Genomic DNA, 17,986 nt, shown 5'->3' on the forward strand with positions numbered 1-17,986 from the left:
GGGCAGACCATTCTATTTTCAATTCAAGCAAGATTCAAATTCAACCCTTTTCTCTGGGCACATTTGATAGAAATGCCCTAACAGTTTTGAAAATCTTCATGAATGAGTTGACTTTGGACAAAAAAAAAATGGGATGGAGACTGTTCACATCTCACCATTAAGAAATCTTCTTATCCAAGTCCCCTCTATCCCCACCCCCAAACTTAAAAGCTATTATCAACTGACTAAGGACCAAAATTTCATCATGCTTCTTTGTACTATCGTTATCCAGGTCCCTGCAGATTATTTCCATAGTCGTGGCACTGGTGATAAATAATAATTTATTCTAAAGCTTATCTACTTATGCAAATCCAGGAATGATGAGGAAAACAGTACATTTCTCTGCCTGGTAATTCTGAACTTTGCAAAGTCTTTTAAGAAAAACAGAAGGATTAGAAAGATACAACTCTCAGACTGAGCCGTAGCTCTAGGAAAGCATGGAGAAGGCCATAATGAGGACTGGGCTTTCATTCATATGCATGGTCCAAAGAGCAGGGAGACCGGTGGTGGCAGGCCCTGCCCTCTGGGCTATACCTTCATCTGGGTCTCAGGAAGAATTAAAACAGCAGATCTACAACCCTGCCCCGCCCCAAATATACACATACCGTTTCTCATTGATCTTAACAAACAACAGCTGTAAAAGTGAAGGGTTGATAAACGTCACTACAATTACAATAAAGCCTACACCATTTCTAAGTGCGGGGAGATGCATATGTGTGTGTGTGTGTGTGTGTGTGTGTGTGTGTGTGTGTGTGTGTGCATATTGTCAGTATCTCAATATTCGGAGAGAAATAAATTGCAAGATTTAAGAGAAGATGTATTTCCCCACCTGTATGCATGTGTTTATACATATGTGTGTATGTGTGTCTATATATAGAGAGAGAGACAGACAGACACATACACATACACCTACTGTCCCAAAAGCCCTAGTGCTGTTTTCAAAACAAAACAAAACAGCACTCAGACTTTTGGGACATGCCATCTATAATGTGTATAATTAGTCAAATGAGTTATTTGTAAAAATAGAAGAGAATCATTCATGTCCCATACCACTAACCTAAAGTAGAGATAAACCCCAAAACACAGACAGTGTGGTACAGCAGAATGAGTTCTGAGTGGGGAGTCTGAAGTCTTCACCTCCTTGGGACTCAGTCTCCTCACCTGTAAAATGTAAGGGGTTGGACTAGCTATGAACTCTGAGGTCCCCCCAGCTCCGAATTCTGATGCTATTTGACTCTGGAATGTCTATTTGTAGTAACATTTCAATATACCTGGGTCTGATGCTCTGAAACTAGACTTAAAATGATGTAACATTTTCAATGTTTTGCATGACTGCACACGTACGCTGTTGTTGAACCATTTCAGCCATGTCTGACTCTTCAGAACTCCATTTGGGGTTTTCCTGGAGAAAATTCTGGAGTAATTTGGCATTTCCTTCTCCAGCTAACTTTACAAATGAGGAACTGAAGCAGACAGGGTTAAGTGACTTGCCCAAGGTCCAGTGAAGCATCGAAGGTCAGATTTGAATTCATAAAGAGGAGTCTTCCTGATTCCAAGCCCAGGGCTCCATCTACTATGCCACCCAGCTACCCCCAAACATGCATATGTATAATCTATATGAAAATTGCTTGCCTTCTCAAGGAGGGGGTTGGGGAGAGGGAGAGAATTTGGAGCTCAAAATTTTAAAAAAAGAATGTTAAAATTTTTTGTTTACACGTAATTGAGAAAAAATAAAAGCCATAATATTTCCACACTGAAGACACAATTAGGTGGTATTTCTTAAACAAAAAGGCAAGAGCTGCTGTCAATACTTGCCTATGGGAGCTACCCACCAGCCTCTCTCCCCCTGGGGCTACCTGGAAACAGTAGATAAAGCAAGAAAATACACAACTTCTAGACTGGTCCTGATCTGACTCATCTATAGGAAAAGTGGCTGTGGAATTGATTGCCTTGGTAGGGGGGAGAACAAGAGTGCCTAATTAACCTCTTCAGGGCAAAGCAGGGTGGCTTTGAGAGCCCTAGTGTCTATTGGAAAATCTTCCCCTGTGTTTGTATTTTCCTGTGGGGTGTGGGTGTGTGTGTGTGTGTCCCTAGGAAAACCCAGAGCATCAGGCTGTACTACAAGCTGCCTGAGGTTTTAGGCACAGAGAACCAACAACCAAAGGGCTAGCAGTGATAGCAACTGGGGAGAGGGGGTGGGGGAACTTCACTATAAAATTCATTTAAGCAAATTAAATGCTATGAACATTGTTCAAGGGATCGGCTAATCAAGCAAACACCGTCAATGAAAATAAAAGAAGCCAAAATTCAGAGCCTCCTGCTTAGAATCAAGAAGAGATTCTTCACTGTGGCAATCATTTGCTATATGGATTAAGACTTGAAGACTACGTAGTTAAAAACTAGGTTATTTGCTAGGAAAAGAAAGGAAGTAAGTTTGTTGACTCATTCATTACCCAGTATTCTTTGTATCATAAAAGGATTTCGTACACATGGGTTTGAAGGAAAGAGTTTTCTAAAGATCAGAATTGGCTGCTTTCTCGAAATCACTGAGTATTTAGAGGATACTAAAGAACCTCAGTGATCATGGAATGCAATCAGTGCAGGACCAACACAATGAGTGTTCATTGTTGCTCCCCTGGCCCCAGACCTCCAGCATGTGGTCCCTGATTTCCTAATACAGCCCAATTCCCTTTCCAACAGATCTACTCATCTTCGATGAAAACTCCTATTTCTGTCCTCTGGGACTGAGTTCTGATTGCTACGTTTAATGATCAGAATTCTAAATATTACAGGAAGAGGTCATTAAGAGGGACAGGGATAGGGATGGGGCCTGTCATTTCACTGGCATAAAGAATTCCCAGTTGAGGAAATTCCCTCTACAGATGTAGGTCAATACCTTTTCTACAACTTATTACTAAAGTGACTTGTCCCACCAGTATGTGTCAAGGGCAGGACTTGAACCCAGGTTAATCCAACTCACTTCAGAATAAGCAAACAAACCTTATCCAACATGAGGAACACTCACATTCTCGGAGTTTTGCTTTCCATACAATTTCCTCAGAATCCAGTTCAACCAAAGACAACTTAAACTCCAAAGGTTGCTCCAAAAAGACTTCGATGTAACTTTTCAACTTTAGAAGGGAACCGTCGACAAATTCAATTTCCTTTAAGAGAAAAGAATTTTTTTAAAAAAAGATATAACAGTTATTTACAGCAGAACACATCAGCACAAGGCACTGGGAAGGTGGAAGAGAGGCTGGTAAGCCTGGAGCTATAAATGCTCATTGGCCAAGAGGATCAAATTTTAGCAAAGTAGATAAAAGATGTCAGTGCTGGAAGGGCTGCAGGAAGAAAGGCCCATTAACCCAGTGGGTGGAGCCAAACATTACAGCTCCAACCATTCAGGAGAACAATTTGTTGTTATGAGAGAAAGCAGACTCAACTGTCCATATTCCTTTTAGCCTGTCATCTTCCCACAAGGATTCTTGTCCTTTTTGTGTGTCATGGACCCCCCCATTTCGGGAGCCTGGGAAACCTTATGGATTTCTTCTCAGAGTCATGTTTTAAAATTCATAAAATACATAGGAATACAAAGGAAATCGATTATCCATTATGTGTTGAAAAAGTGAGCTCACAAGGGAACTAAAAACCCTGTGTAACACTGTTATTGAAATATATTTATTCACTCATCCATTCTTTTATTTTTTAATTTATTTTAAAAAGCGAGATTACAGATGCCATATTAACAATCCCTGTTGCCTCAAGCCAGGGTTGTCATCATGGACCTCTAGAGGAGCTCAAATTTCCTAGGAATCACGGTTCTAGATCCCCAGACTTAAGCATATGCTCTGAGAAGATCAAAGGAACAAAAGGTTCCATGGCATTTTTTGTGGAGCAAAACCCTGAAAAGTAAGTGGGGAACGTGGTGTAGGCAATGGTCAAACTGTAGTATATGAATAAATGGAACAAAAACCTCTCTAAAAAGAAACAAAAGCACTTGTAGAATTAAGGCAATGTGAGGCCAGCCTGGGGGCAAACAACCTAAGAAAGCAGCTCCCAAGTGCTTCTCTGTCAATCAACGGAAGCTCCAAACTACTTTTCCTCCTCCCTTCCCCAGTCTCTCCTGCCTTTATCACAGAACCACTGATTCAAAGCTGGAAGTCCAACCTTCTCGTTTTACAGATGAAGCAATGAGGCTCAGAAGGGTTAAATGACTTACCATAGTAAGGGGCAGAGTAGAGATCCAAACCCTTTGACTACAAACCCAGCACTCCTGATACTGGCAAAGGATACAATAGGCCATGACTCTACCATTTTTTAATCATTCGAAACAAAATAGTTTTTAAAGGAATTTAATTAATTTAAACCCTAACTAAACACCACGGGGCTGGAGGGGAGGGGAGAGATATAAAAACTGGGACCTGATTTTTACCAAAAAGATCAACAAACCCTAAACTGAAAAGGGCAATTAAGTGTAAAATTCATTTTCTACATTTTTAAAGTTAGTTCCAGACAATTAGGGATAGTAGTGACAACAAACAACAATAGCCAGCATTATTAATGGCACTTTAAGAATTATAAAACATGTTGTACAAATGTTACAACTCTAGGAGGCAGCTTCTATTATGATTCCCATTTTGCAGTTGAGGAAACTGAGGCAGACAGGTTAAGCACTTTGGCCAGGGTCATATTAGCTAGTAAGAATCTGAGGCCGGATTTGAACTCTGGTCTTCCTGACTCTAATAGCTGGTTACTTGAAAGACCAGTCATATACTGGACCCCAAACTGACCCATTCAGATTGCTCATTTCAGATGCTTTATGGAACACAGAGGCACCACCAACCTCTGGGGTGATCTCGGCCTCTGGCTCACTGACCAGGCGGTATCGCTTCCCATTCTCCAGTAGTTTCAGGCACACGGGAGGCTTGTCAATCTTCATGAACTTCTTAGAAGAGTGTTTGACAGCTCTGGCAATATCCTAGAGGTGAAAACAGGATTTTACCTGTAATTTATCAGAGACAATCCTGGAAGAGCATCTAAAGGAAGAGTAAAGACCACGGGCACCTGTTCCCACCAGCCTGGTTCTTAGCGGCCTTTCCTGCTGGAGTTAGGAAGGCTGCTGACCGAGAACTCAGGGAAAAGAAGCAGGATCTCCGTGGGGAATCTGCCTGGAGCCTCTGAAGTTCCTGGAGCCCTCAAACAGAGACACCACACTTGTGAGTGAGCAGGGAAGAATTCTGTTAACACGGCCATTATCTTTATCATAATATTATCATGATCTTACCCCCTCTTTTTTTTTCAGTAGACTTTAGAGAGAAATGCTCCAAGAACACGCAAGTAGCCATTCTAGGATTCCTGCTATCTATCCTTCTCTGGACTACAACAGATCAAATGACTGCTTTGTGTAATGAGATAAAAGTATTGGGATGGAAACTCATCTTTGGCTTGCTCAAAGTATCTTTAGGAGAGCTCTAGAACAGACAGGACAGGAAGGAAGGATCAGGCCTTTATCCCATCCCCCCATGGCTTTGATTTCTTTCCCTAAGTCTGGGTATTTTGAAAGTTTTTCATTCTCTGGAGTATGGAGTGAATGAGCACTGGCTAGGATCATTCTGATTCATTTAGACTTGTGATTTAATCCCTGTCCCCCGGTGCAGACCAGCACCCCAATTTATCATCTTAGAGGTAGAACCCTGACAGATTATGGGGCTTACTGGCCCAGGATCAAACAGCCAGGATGAGTCAGGGGCAGAATTTTTGTTCCCGCCTTACCTCTCTATCTCCTAGGTCATACTGCTTCTCTGCCTGATTAATATTTATTGTGGACTCTGAGGATACCAGGTGCCAGAGTAATTCTATTACCTTTATTTCTGGTGTCTGTTTCTACTCAGGAATTGATTCCTTCTTTTGTTTTCCTGTCATACCTAGCAGAAGGGCTTTGGCAGAGGGGGGGCGGAGCTGTTGTTCAGTCATTTCAGTCATGCCTGACTCTTTGTGACCCCATTTTGGGTTTTCTTGGCAAAGATACTGAAGTAGTTTGTCATTTCCTTCTCCAGCTCATTTTACAGATGAGGAAAAAGAGGCAAATTCAGTTAAGTGACTTGTCCATGGTCACACAGCTAGTAAGTGTCAGGTCAGATCTGAATTCAGGTCTTCCTGACTCCAGGGCAGGTACTCTGTTCATTGTGCCACCTAACTGCCCATGGATGAGAGTATTATTCCAAGATAACAAATGAGGAAGTGATTCAAGCTCACAACCAGGCAGCTATGGAGCCAGAGCTAGCACCCAGCCAGGTTTCCCAAGCACAGAGGTCAGGGCTGCCTTTCCCCTCTCTGTTAAACAGGAAAAGTCACCCTAGGAAGAAAGGGGCCCAAAACCCACAAATATTAAAAATAACACATGGAAGGCACTTCCTTCCTCAGTGTATTTTCTTTCTTTAAAAAACAAGACCTCTCAGGGGGCCTCTCTTCCTTATCTCAACTTCATCAAAGCTTCTTTGGCTAGCTTTAAAAAACAAATTTCCTTTGTTTTTCTTAGTTAATAATTAGGGAAACACCTTATTAATCCCAAAGTCACAAATTCAGAATTTGTGGCAATTCTCCCTAGGAAGGATTGCAGTGTACAGACTATTATCAGAGAAAAAAGATTCCCTGAGTAAATCACTATGGAAATAAGAAGGCAGAGCTTGCTTAACCTGACTTAAAAGGGAAAGAAGAGTTTTTAAAAGTTTCCTAGCATATTTACCGTTTATATGCTAATGGCTAGATCTAATTACAACCAGTCAGTGGGACGACCCAGCATCTACTAAGTGTCTATACATACTAAGCACTGGTGATAAAGGTAAAAGAAAAAACAAAAACAGGAGTGAGGCCCTTCAGGCCCGGGCAGGAGGAATTCACCTGAGAGGCCTGCTACCTGGTCAGCAAAGAAACACTTGGGAGCGGCAAATCCAAAGGACTATGAACACTTAAAAGTAACACAACTATGCTCTTTTTTTTTTGGTTCCGTTTTTAATAAATACATGCTAGTTTATTTTCTTTTTTAAGCTGTCATTGCTAGCTTTTTGCTTTCATATCACTTTCATTTTCAAATATATTCCTCTTCTTCCCTTCCCCACTTAACTGTCTGCCTCAGTTTCCTCAACTCTTAAAAAACAGAGATAATAACAGCCCCCACCTCCCAGGGTTGTTGTGAGGATCAAATGAGATAATATTTGTGACATGATTTGCAAACTTTAACAAGCAATAACTAGCTATTACTATTATTGTTAGAATAAAAAATATTAAAGCAAAACATGGTTCAGCAACACCAGCTGATGTCTAAGAGTTTGTCCGAATATGTGATGTCCTGCACCTATCTCCTCCACCCTTTGCAAAGGAAAGAAGTTATTCCTCTCTTCTTCAGAGATAAACTTGATGGCTATCATTACACAGTGCCCAAAGCCTGAATTTTAAGGAAAAACTTCTACAATTCTGATCTTTCATTAATCCATATGATTCTTCATTTCATTCAAACTACTGAGCTTTTAATAGTTTTGTGGGGCTTTTTTAAAAAACTTATAATCTTCTGACAAATTTTTTAAAATATTTTTTAACTGCTGACTGAGTCAGAAAGGTGGAGCTCCATTTGGAGCCTAAATCACCTGTTTGAGAGGGGAGGGGCAGAGTGTTATTGGAGTTTTTTTTTAAGTCAAATAATTATTTTCTGCCCTTGCCTCAGCTGTCACAAAAAGGTTTCCAATGTGTGATTTAGAAGTTAAAAAGACGAAAGCTGCATATACATCAAGGTTGAGTGATGGACAGGGCATATGCCTCATGGCCAGGGACACAGTGAGTATTTAATAAATGTCTGTTCACATTTCACACTGTGAACCAGCAAATAAAACAAAGGATGGAGACAGTCAATGCTAGAAGGGCTGTGGAAAGGGAGGCCTTGGTGGGGGACCAGGAACGTGGCCAGCCATTTTGGAAACAATTTAGAATTATGCTTTAAAAAAAAGTATATAGAATGTCCACACTCCTTCAACTGAGAGTTCCCACTGCTAGGCACAGACATCTAGGAGATTAAAAACAGAAAGAAAAGTCCCCACATATAACAAGATATTCCTAGCAACACTTTCTGTGGTGGCAAAGAATTGGAAACAAAGTAGACAGCCACTGATTGGAGAAAGATTACCCCAAGGATGACAAGCCAATATAATGGGACCTTCTTGTGCTCTAAGAAATGACAGACATGATGAATACAAAGAAACACAGGAAGACTTAAATGAACTGATACAAAGTGACAAGAGAGCCAGGAAACCGATATTCACAATGACTACAACAATGTAAACAGAAAGAACAAGAACCACAACACCATCGAAACTGAATGTTGGGAAAGCAGAGAGAACAATGTTGGCCCCAAGGAGATGCCTCCCCGACTCCTCCACAGGACCCAGGGGCCCATGGGTGCAGAGAGTTGCATCTGCCATCAGGTTTTTTTCAATAGTGCTGATCAGTTTTGCTGAATTGCTTTTCCCGCTTCTTAAATTTTGTTGTTGCTGTTATAAGGGATGGTTCTCTGCAAAATCCTATGTGATGCAAAAGATAGGAATAAAAATCTATTTCAAAAAAGAAACAATGAATAAGAAGAATTCAGAGAAGCATAGGAAGATTTGTATGAACTAAGGCAAAGCAAGGTGAGCAGAATTAGAAAAAAAACAATGTATGTGACTAGACTCATGTAAATGGAAAGAATAAACCAAATGACACTGAATGTTTGTAATGGGAATGAGCAACCTAGGCCCTCAGGAGGAGCTGAGCAAACACCCCTCTTTCCCCTCCCCATTTTACAGAGGTGCATGAAGGAATCTGGGGATGGAAGACAAACATTCTCTCAGATAGGATGCTATCAACAAGAAGGAGGTCAGAGCTGCTCAGGCCCCAGGCACCCAGGACTGAACTACTGATCGGTGTTACTAAACTGTCTTTGCTTTTTTCCTATTTTTTAATCCTATGAGTAGGAGAAAGGGAAAGAATATATTCAGAATTAAAATAACAGAAAGAAACAAAATCTGTTAAACTGACCTGAATAAGAGCCTGGCACAGGGCATTCCCACACAGGCAGCTTTCAAGAAATGCTGGCTGCCCTGAATTATTTACAGAACACTGCAGCTCATCTTTTCTGTTTCCATTCTCTCCACATATGTGCCCACTTATCAGAATAGCACCAACAAGGCTAATAGTCAATAGCCACACTGCTCCCAACAGGCTGCAGCTCTATGGTTGGCTCACTCCTCCCATGTGGTGGCAGAGAGAGGAGGCTCCCACATCTTCCCTTTCTTGATATAAGCCAGTTTAGAAGAAGCCTCCAATTCAGTGTGAACTGAAGGGAGATGAGCAGTCTCATATCTAAGCCCTGTGTTTGTCTTTCTATTACCCCTGCCTTTGTCTAAGGACAGTGAAAAGACAGAGCCTGTCCTGTCTCAGAGTCTGGGATCCAACAACAAACAGATTAGAAAGTCTGCCTCCCATCCCTGGAATAAACCAAGCTGCCCCCAAAGCCACTGGTTGACTCCTCATGAACCCAATATAACTACTTTTTGCAATCTTTAAGTTAATTTTAGTAACTATCTTTAATATCTGAATACAAGAAACAGCTTGTACTCAGAAGCCTGCCTGCCCCATAGAGGCTCCCTTCACTATAATAATTGTTGTTGAGTCATTTTCCAATTATGTCTGACTCTTTGTGACCCCATTTCGGGTTTTCTTGGCAAAGATACTGGGGTGGTTTGCCATTTCTTTCTCCAGCTCATTTTACAGATAAGGAATTGAGGCCAACAGATTTAAATGATTTGCCCAGGATCACACAGCTAGTAAGTGTCTAAGGAGGGATTTGAACTCAGAAAGATGAATCCTCCTGATTTGCAGCTCAGTGCTCTATCCACTGCAGTGCCACCTAGTGCCCTTCGGTATAATAACAGCCAACATTGATGTAGTGTTTTAAGCTCACTTGAGCCTCACCGCAAGGTAGGTGAGGTTATTAACCTTATTTTACAGATGAGGAATCTGAGGCTGAGAATTGTCAAGAGATTTGCAAGTATTGGAGGTGGGATCTGAATTCAGGTCTCCCTGAAGTAGTACATTTTAACCACTGCACCATCTGGCCACCTATACATCAACCAATGCTCCTCTTTGTCTTGGCTTGCAGTTATGGACAAAACCCAGCCTTTTAATGACTTGTAGCCCAAAGTGTGGGCTTCCCTTCCAAAATGCTGGCATTGTATTCTCACCCTGCCTCCTGGAAGCCCGGTCCAGTATTGCCCTATAGAATACCTATTTGTTCTCTACACCAAGCCCTGCCTGTAGGGTAGCACCTGATGGGCATTTCTCCAAAATATGCTGCCTGCTGCTGCTTTGGAAGAGAAAGGGAGGTGGGGAGAGAAAGAGGTGGAAGAGAAAGGAGGAGGAGAAAAAGGAGGAGGAGGAGGAGGCTAGTAAGTGTGGAATGTTTAGCCTGTCCCCAGGAAAATCTCTATCCAAAGGACTCCTGGGAAATGTCTTCTGAGAGTTGACTCAGAGCTGTCCTAGAGGTCCTTAGGCTGACCTGTTATTTGGGGCCCAGGCTAGTCTGCCTTCTCCGACACCCTTTGTACAGATGAAGACTTGTTTGTCAAGTCGGCCCAAAATGGACCTTTTGTAGTGAGCACCACACATCCTCCGTAAGCTTTGGGCCTTATGCAACTCACTTAGGCTGCATGGCACTGTTAGGAGTTCATGGTGGATGCACACTCCTTGTCATGGCTAGAGACCTAGAATGGGGATACAGGAGGCAGCAGGCCAGGCTGCTGCTCTTCAGAGACCTATAGCCTGTGCTGCACTCATCGATGCATCATGTATCTTTGAGCAGTGTGTGGATGGCTCTTTGCTGTTGTTTATCTAGTAAAAGAGTCTGGGTCTGGGTTTGCTTTTCTGTTTGTTTGTCTGGTTTTTGTTTGTTTGTTTTTTTGCCATCTTCCTCACTGACTCAATCGCAATAAATTCCAACCCTGGACTTATGTCTAGAGTGCACGTGGCTCAGAGCTCCTTTTCATGGGTCTATCAAGGCCCAGACTCTGACCTTATGACCAAGCTTGCGAAAAGATCTTTTCCTCCAGCACTGAATTACCCACATTCTTTTCCAAGGAGATCCACCTAAGCAAACTCTGGTTCCCCAAGGGCTCAAGGACTCTGTACTTAGGCCCCCATCCCCTTCCCCTCAGAGGCTTGGTATTAGGAGCCTCAACCCAACAAAGCTGAACTTTACAGGAGCATCTAAAGCTGGACTAGGCCCACGAATGCCAGCTGGAGCTTTAAAGGCCTTACCCTGATGAAGGAGTCGTTATTTGTGGCCACATAAACTCGAAACGACAAGGATGGGTGGCTGTCAATAACTTTGTATAGAATCACTGCCCCGTGATGTTGCACAGTTTCCTGGGTTTGAATGACTGGCCCCACTGGAGAGAGGGAGCTCACATGCCATTTGACGTGGGTGGTGGAGTGATCTACGGTGGATTCAAGAGCAGGACCAGACTTTGTGATGTGGAACACTTTGAATGTCATCAAGGATTCATGGTCTGTAAAGATGTGCACAGAGACAATTATTAGCCTGCTGGTCTACCACAAAAAACACAAGCACTCTAAGCTGGTAGAGAAGGCTGAAGGACACTTACGGCCCAAGCAAAGGGAATGTGGGAACTGGATGGAGATGAGAATGGCTGGGTCACATTTCACGTCAAACAAGGGCCCACCGACAATCCAAGGCTTCACCACCAAGTCAGCGTACTTGCTCCAGGACAAAACAGAGTACTTGATGTCAGTCTTCTTGTTGACTTCAAAGATCAGGCCTGTGTGGGCACACTGGTATGTTCCTTCACAGTCTGCCTTCAACCTGCATCAGAGGGTCATGGTGACTTTAGTTTAAGACGGTGTCCCTATTGTTCATGAAATGATGACTTAAAAGCTTAAAAGCTAGTTTTTAATTTACTTCAAAAACACTAAGAGAAATTCGAATTCATTCCCTCATTCCCCCATTCCATAATAACCATTTCAAAGTGCCTACTAGAGGCAGGACAATGTAGAGAGCCAGCCTCAGAGTCAGAGGGACCTGGGTTCAAGTCCTCCCCCATATTTCAATATGGAGCTGTGTGACCCTAGGCTCAACCTCTGAGCAACTCCAAGCAATGCTCCAAGACCACAAGTCATCCAACTGGGGCTGATCTGCATTGGTTAAGGGAGTTTCTTCACTGGGAGTTCTTTAAATCAATGGCATGGTCTACACACCCCAAAAAGACAAGAGAACACATGTGCATGTGTACACACAGACACAAATACATGCACACCCATAAACCTGCACACATGTACGTGTATGCACAAATGCACGTCACAAACACACATGTACATGTTTAAACAGACACATGCATACCCATATAACATGTGTGCACGAACATATATGCACACATACACATGAACATGCACAGATACATGCATACACAAATATGCAAGAGAACACGTCTACTGTGCACATAGACACAGACACACTAACACATGCATTCCCATTGCACACATGTACATGCACATACAAATACGCACACACATGACAGTCACACAGACACCCAGGCACCATTGACTCCAGCTTAAGAAGCAAGCCCTGCCCTCATAATACAGATGAGCAGCTCGTCTGTCCCTTCTGGTCTTAGACAAAGGTCTGGGGCTCCTGGCCATGCCAGTATGTCAGAGGCAGGCAGGACCTGGACTCTAACAGGGACAGTCCTAATTCCAAGGCCCAAGCTTTCCATTTCCTGTGCTACCAGGCTGCCTCACAGGCAGGCAGATAATAACAAAGTAAACATCCAACTTCTGAGTAATTAGCAGGCAGACCAGACTCAAATCAGAACAGGATGCTATTAAACTGAAACAGAGAAATAGCTGCCCCAAAGGGCCATGGGCTTCCGAGGGAGGAAAACTCACTTCAGGCTGGAGGGATCTGGGAAGGCTTCAGGGACAAGTGGGCATTTGGGCTGGCCTTGAAGGTGGCTTGGATTTCCAAGAGCAGAGACAAGGAGACAAGGAGTGGTTAGACTCGATAACCCATGAGGTTCCTCTTAGTTCTGACCCAGTGCCCGATGCCAACCAACAAGTAAGATTCACCATCACACATAACACCACAGAGAGGCCCCAGAACAATTTAGAAATGAGTTCTGGAGACTCTGATTTGGGACAGGGAGAGAAAGCCTTAAATAATATGAAGCTGCCCTACTATACATTCAGGATCACTTACAAAAATTGTCCCCCGGAAAGCAGCCTGGGCATCACCTGCTCATGCTGCTTCTAAAGAAAGGAAGATAAACACACACAGGAATCAGTGAATGGTTGAGGCTCTTTGTCTGAAAAAAAAAGCCTCTTTTATCCTGAGTCCACTTACCGTGTCAGTGATACAGTGTTTACACTGAGCACGAGGGCAGCCGAACTCTAAATAATGGAGACAAAATCTCGCTTACTTTCTAGGAATGTTATTGATGTTCTGTGAAATGAACCAGTTGTCAAGATGAGGCCGTACCTGATAGCAAAGGAGCCTGGAATTCTTCCTTCGTCAGCTCTTCCACTGTAAGGGAACAGCCCGTGTAAATATGAAACAGGAACCTTTGTAGATTATTTGACACTCAAAGTGTAATGGCGTTTTTAAATGGACAGCAGATTGAGGAATGGCATGGATGTCAGCAACAGGGAAGGGGTCAAGTCACTCACACTAGCAGAAAACCATTTTTATGAATTCCATTCTGTATCTCAGCCAACACGGTGGAACCTCAAGTCAGGAAGATTTGGGTTCAAGTCTTACCACATGCCAGCTATGTGACCCTGGGCAAGTTATTTTAGTGACTCAAACCATCCCCTAAGGCTTTATTGTGAGGTGCCCTATGTACCTGGAGTTCCCTAAAGGAATAAAATCACAGGTCTGAGTCAAAAAATAAAAAATTTCTACATCACAACCATGAATATAAGTTATGATATAGTTTTCAAAATGGTTACTTTTTAACAATAACTCATTTTTTACCTTCTGGATTTATTTTTAGTTTTCAACATTTACTTCCATAAGATAATACCTCATATTTTTACAGCAATTTATAGATTACAAAGCATTGTAAAAGTACAGGTTTGGGAGCAGCTATGTGGCACAGTGGATAGAGCACCAGCCCTGGAGTCAGAAGGACCTGAGTTCAAATCTGGCCTCAGACACTTGACACTTACTAGCTGTGTGACTCTGGGCAAGTCATTTAACCTCAACTGCCTTACAAAAAAATAAAAATTTAAAAGAATAAAACTATAGATTCAGAACTGGAAGTGACCTCAAAGGTCTAGTCCAGTCCTATTTTAAAGAAGAGAAATCGGAGGACAAGAGATGAGGCAATTGTTCAAGATGACACAGGTAAGGGACAAAGCCAGCATTTGAACCCAGGGCCTGACTGAAAATGTAGGTTCCTTCCATTATCCCACACTGCCTTCACTTCCCCTCCCCCACCTCCTAGCTCTGCTTCTGACTTCCCAGACCTTGCCCCCAGGCCTCAGCTGCTTGGAGCCTCCTCTCCCAGCTTTCTGCCATGCTGGCACCTCTTCCACTTTCTGGACCTTCACTCTCAGGTACCCCCTCAAAGGTGCCCAGCTCCCAGCTTTTCCACTCCCTTTTGCACACTGTAACACACAGCATACATAACCCTCCCCTTTAGAATGTAACCTCCTCGAGGGCAAGGGCTATCTCTATTTTTGCCTGTATTTGTATCCCCCATGCTTAGCCCAATGCCTGGCACATAGTGGGTGTTTAATAAGAATGTATATGTAGAGCCCATATCGAATTACATGCTGTCTTGGGGAGGGAGGGAGGAAGGAGAGGGAGAAAGTGTAAAATTTATGGAAGAGAATGTTGAAAACTGAAAATAAATAAATTAAATATTAAAAAAAAAACTTGGGGGAATAAAATCTGTGATATTGAATGGATCAAAATTAATATTATATATAATTGAACTGAATCTGTTATTTTTTTTTAGGTTGGCACATTTCAACATATTTGAACATAATTTAAAAAAATAAAAATAAATGCTGGTTGCCTGCCCACACAACCTCCTCACATACTTTCCCACATTCATTCTCCCTTGAATCCCCAGAGCATAGCCCTGTGATCTAGAGACAAGCAGGTCATATGGCCCACATTTGGGGAGATCAGGGGATCAGAGACACAGAGCCAGAAGGAACTTTATGTCATTGAGCTCAACCTGCTCATTTTACAAATGGGGAAACTGAGGCCCAAAGAAGTGGGAGGTCACACAGCTAGCAAACAGCAATGGGAGTGTGAGAAGCCAGATCTTCTGATCCCACAATTTCTGCCCCCTTATGTTAGCTTTCCTTTAATATGCTCCATTTTTTGAAAAGGCACCTTTCACCTTGAGAAGACAGAAAACCTTTTCCTCCTTTCTTCAGCATCAAAGTAACAGATTAAGAGCTGGTAGGTGCTCTAAAAATCATCTACTCTAACCCCTCACTTCACAGATCAGTAAACAGAAGCTCAAGAGGTTACAACATTTGCCCAGTTTAAACTTGGTGCCTCCTTAGGGAGACTCCTGGATCCAGTGAGGCTAGCCTCCTGGCTGTTCCTCCAACCAGACACTGCATCTCCTGATGTGCTGGCCCCCATGCCTGGAATGCTCTTCCTCATTATCTCTGCCTCCCAACTTCCCTGGCTTTTTCAAGTACCAAATTTTCACCTTCCCTCCCTGTTCCTTCCCTGAGATTACCCCCAATTTGTCCTGGACCTGTCTTTTTGGTACAGTCATTTGCAGGCTGTCTCCTCTATTAGTCTGGGGGATCCTTGAGGACAGGAACTCTCTTTTATCTTTCTTTGTATCTCTGGTACTTAGCACAGTGCCTGGCACATAGTAGGTGTTTAATAAATATTTGTTGACTGACTGAGTGTGATGGGGACCCATTCTGTAGCCCAGGGTTTCCTATCACCATCTCAAAAGCCACTTCCATCAGTGACACTAGCTCCCTACTACTCCTGTCCAGTTCAACCTTAAGCCTTGTTCACTCTCATACTAACAAGTTCTGTCTCAGAACCTTCTAAGGAAGTGGCTTCCTCATGGGCAGAGAGGGAGGAAACAGGAGGCTTTATTTTACCTTGGGAGAATAAAAATTCCTCGGCGGAAGACTCAGTCTGCTCCTCACCTGTGGAGACAACAAGCAAGCCATCAAACCCTCCTTAGTAGCAACCTCGATGACTGAGCCCAGCATGCATCACTGAAGCCAGTGTTACCCAAACCAGGCAACTAAATGGCCAAGCATTCAAACTCTACTGCAGAGAGCCCAACTCCGATGGTCTGACCACATTGTTTGAATGCCAACATACGCTTGCTTAAAAGACTTTTGTGGAGAACTCACACAGGGCAAGTGCTCACATGGAGGTCAGAAGAAGCAATACAAAGACGCTCTCAAGGTCTCTCTAAAGAACTTTGGATTGATTGCATGACAAAGGAGACAATAGCACAGGACCGCTCAGCGTGGCGTACCCTCATCAGAGAAGGTGCTGTGCTCTATGAGCAAAGCAGAATTGATGTAGCTCAAAAGATATTTGAGATGCACAAATTTAGAGAATCCACCCCAAATGTTCACATGGACTATTTGTGCCCAATCTGTGGTAGAGGGTTTTGAGTTTGTATTGGTCTGATCAGTCACAGTGGGACACATTGAAACTTGACTCTAACATAGTGATGTCATTTTGGGACTCTTGGAGAATGAAGGATAACAATCAAACCAAAGCAAGCAGAGCAGCGCCAGGGTTGGGGACTGAGGGAGCTGGACAGATTAGGAGCTGATAAACAATGAATGAGAAAGCACTTACCAAGCACTCACCACCATGTGCCAAGCACTGTGCTAAGTGCTAGGGATCTAAATAGTCAAATTAGTCTGTTCCTGCTTTCAAGGAGCTTTAAAGTGGAAGAGATGACCCATACAAGAAATCTCTGTGGCAGGACAGAGGGAAGGGGCTGGTAGGTTTAAGGGGACAGTTGTCAGGCAAATGGCAAGGCCTGGGAGGCTTGGGACAGTATTGGCAGAGCTAGAGGTCCAGGGGGTATTCTTAAACTTGTATCATGGACTCCCCTTTGGCAGTCTGGAGAGCCCACAGACCCCTTCTCAGCTTCCATTCATAATGCAAGCACGAGCTCAATTTTCCTTAGAGATAAGGGCAAGTAAACATATCATTTTCGCCCCCAGACTCTCCGAAATCTATCCACACATCCTCCCTGCCCCTGGACCCACAGGTTAAGAACTCCCCATACAGAGGAAGTCAGATGTCCAGTAAGGCCCAGGGGACCTTGGGACAGACACGATGGTAGGGCAGAAGGACTGTAGTTGTGGTACCTGGCTTATCTAGACTAAACAGTGGTCAGGGCCAAGTTCATTTATAGCCATGGAATCTTGCTTCAGTTTTACCCATTTCCCAATAGCTGTTGAGTCAACAATGGTTGGGTTGATGCCCATCTGTTTTACCTTAACATGACCTTAACTGTTCTCTGCTTTCAACCAGACTTCTTGGGAACCTTGCCTGTCAGTTCTCTTGGTCTCTGGATCCCTGGACGATGAAGGCTACTTCTAAATGAGGACATTCAATTCAGTCCTTTGGTCGAAGTCAACCAGTATTTATTAAGACCCTCCTATAGGCCAGTGCTGGCACCTCAGCTCAGAAGGATGAGGACTTAAGAAAAGACCATCAGTTTTGATAGTTAATAAGAGATAACTGGCAACTTTGCAGAAGGCTGTTTCAGTCAAGTAATGAGGTCAGAAGAGGTCAGAAGTCAGATCGCAAAGGACTGAAGACAAGAGGAAGAGGTGGAAGCGAACACAGACAGCTGTTTTCTAGGGTTTCAGCTGGGGAGAGATA

The 17,986-nt window shown here is 43.2% G+C and overlaps 1 protein-coding gene across 1 annotated transcript in view; it reads right to left on the reverse strand.

Moving 5' to 3' along the window:
• The window catches only part of LOC118849185, a 53,938-nt gene that overhangs the window by 16,805 nt on the left and 19,147 nt on the right, over positions 1-17,986 (reverse strand). Inside the window, exons 6-13 of the mRNA XM_036758259.1 lie at positions 16,225-16,272; positions 13,616-13,660; positions 13,481-13,527; positions 13,337-13,386; positions 11,730-11,947; positions 11,383-11,633; positions 4,883-5,017; positions 3,065-3,203 (exon numbers count right to left, since the gene is read on the reverse strand). Of these exons, the coding sequence (XP_036614154.1) occupies positions 3,065-3,203; positions 4,883-5,017; positions 11,383-11,633; positions 11,730-11,947; positions 13,337-13,386; positions 13,481-13,527; positions 13,616-13,660; positions 16,225-16,272 (933 nt within the window). The remainder of the gene's footprint in view (positions 1-3,064; positions 3,204-4,882; positions 5,018-11,382; positions 11,634-11,729; positions 11,948-13,336; positions 13,387-13,480; positions 13,528-13,615; positions 13,661-16,224; positions 16,273-17,986) is intronic.

This window comes from Trichosurus vulpecula, chromosome 4, assembly GCF_011100635.1.
Source record: "Trichosurus vulpecula isolate mTriVul1 chromosome 4, mTriVul1.pri, whole genome shotgun sequence".
NCBI lineage: Eukaryota > Metazoa > Chordata > Mammalia > Diprotodontia > Phalangeridae > Trichosurus > Trichosurus vulpecula.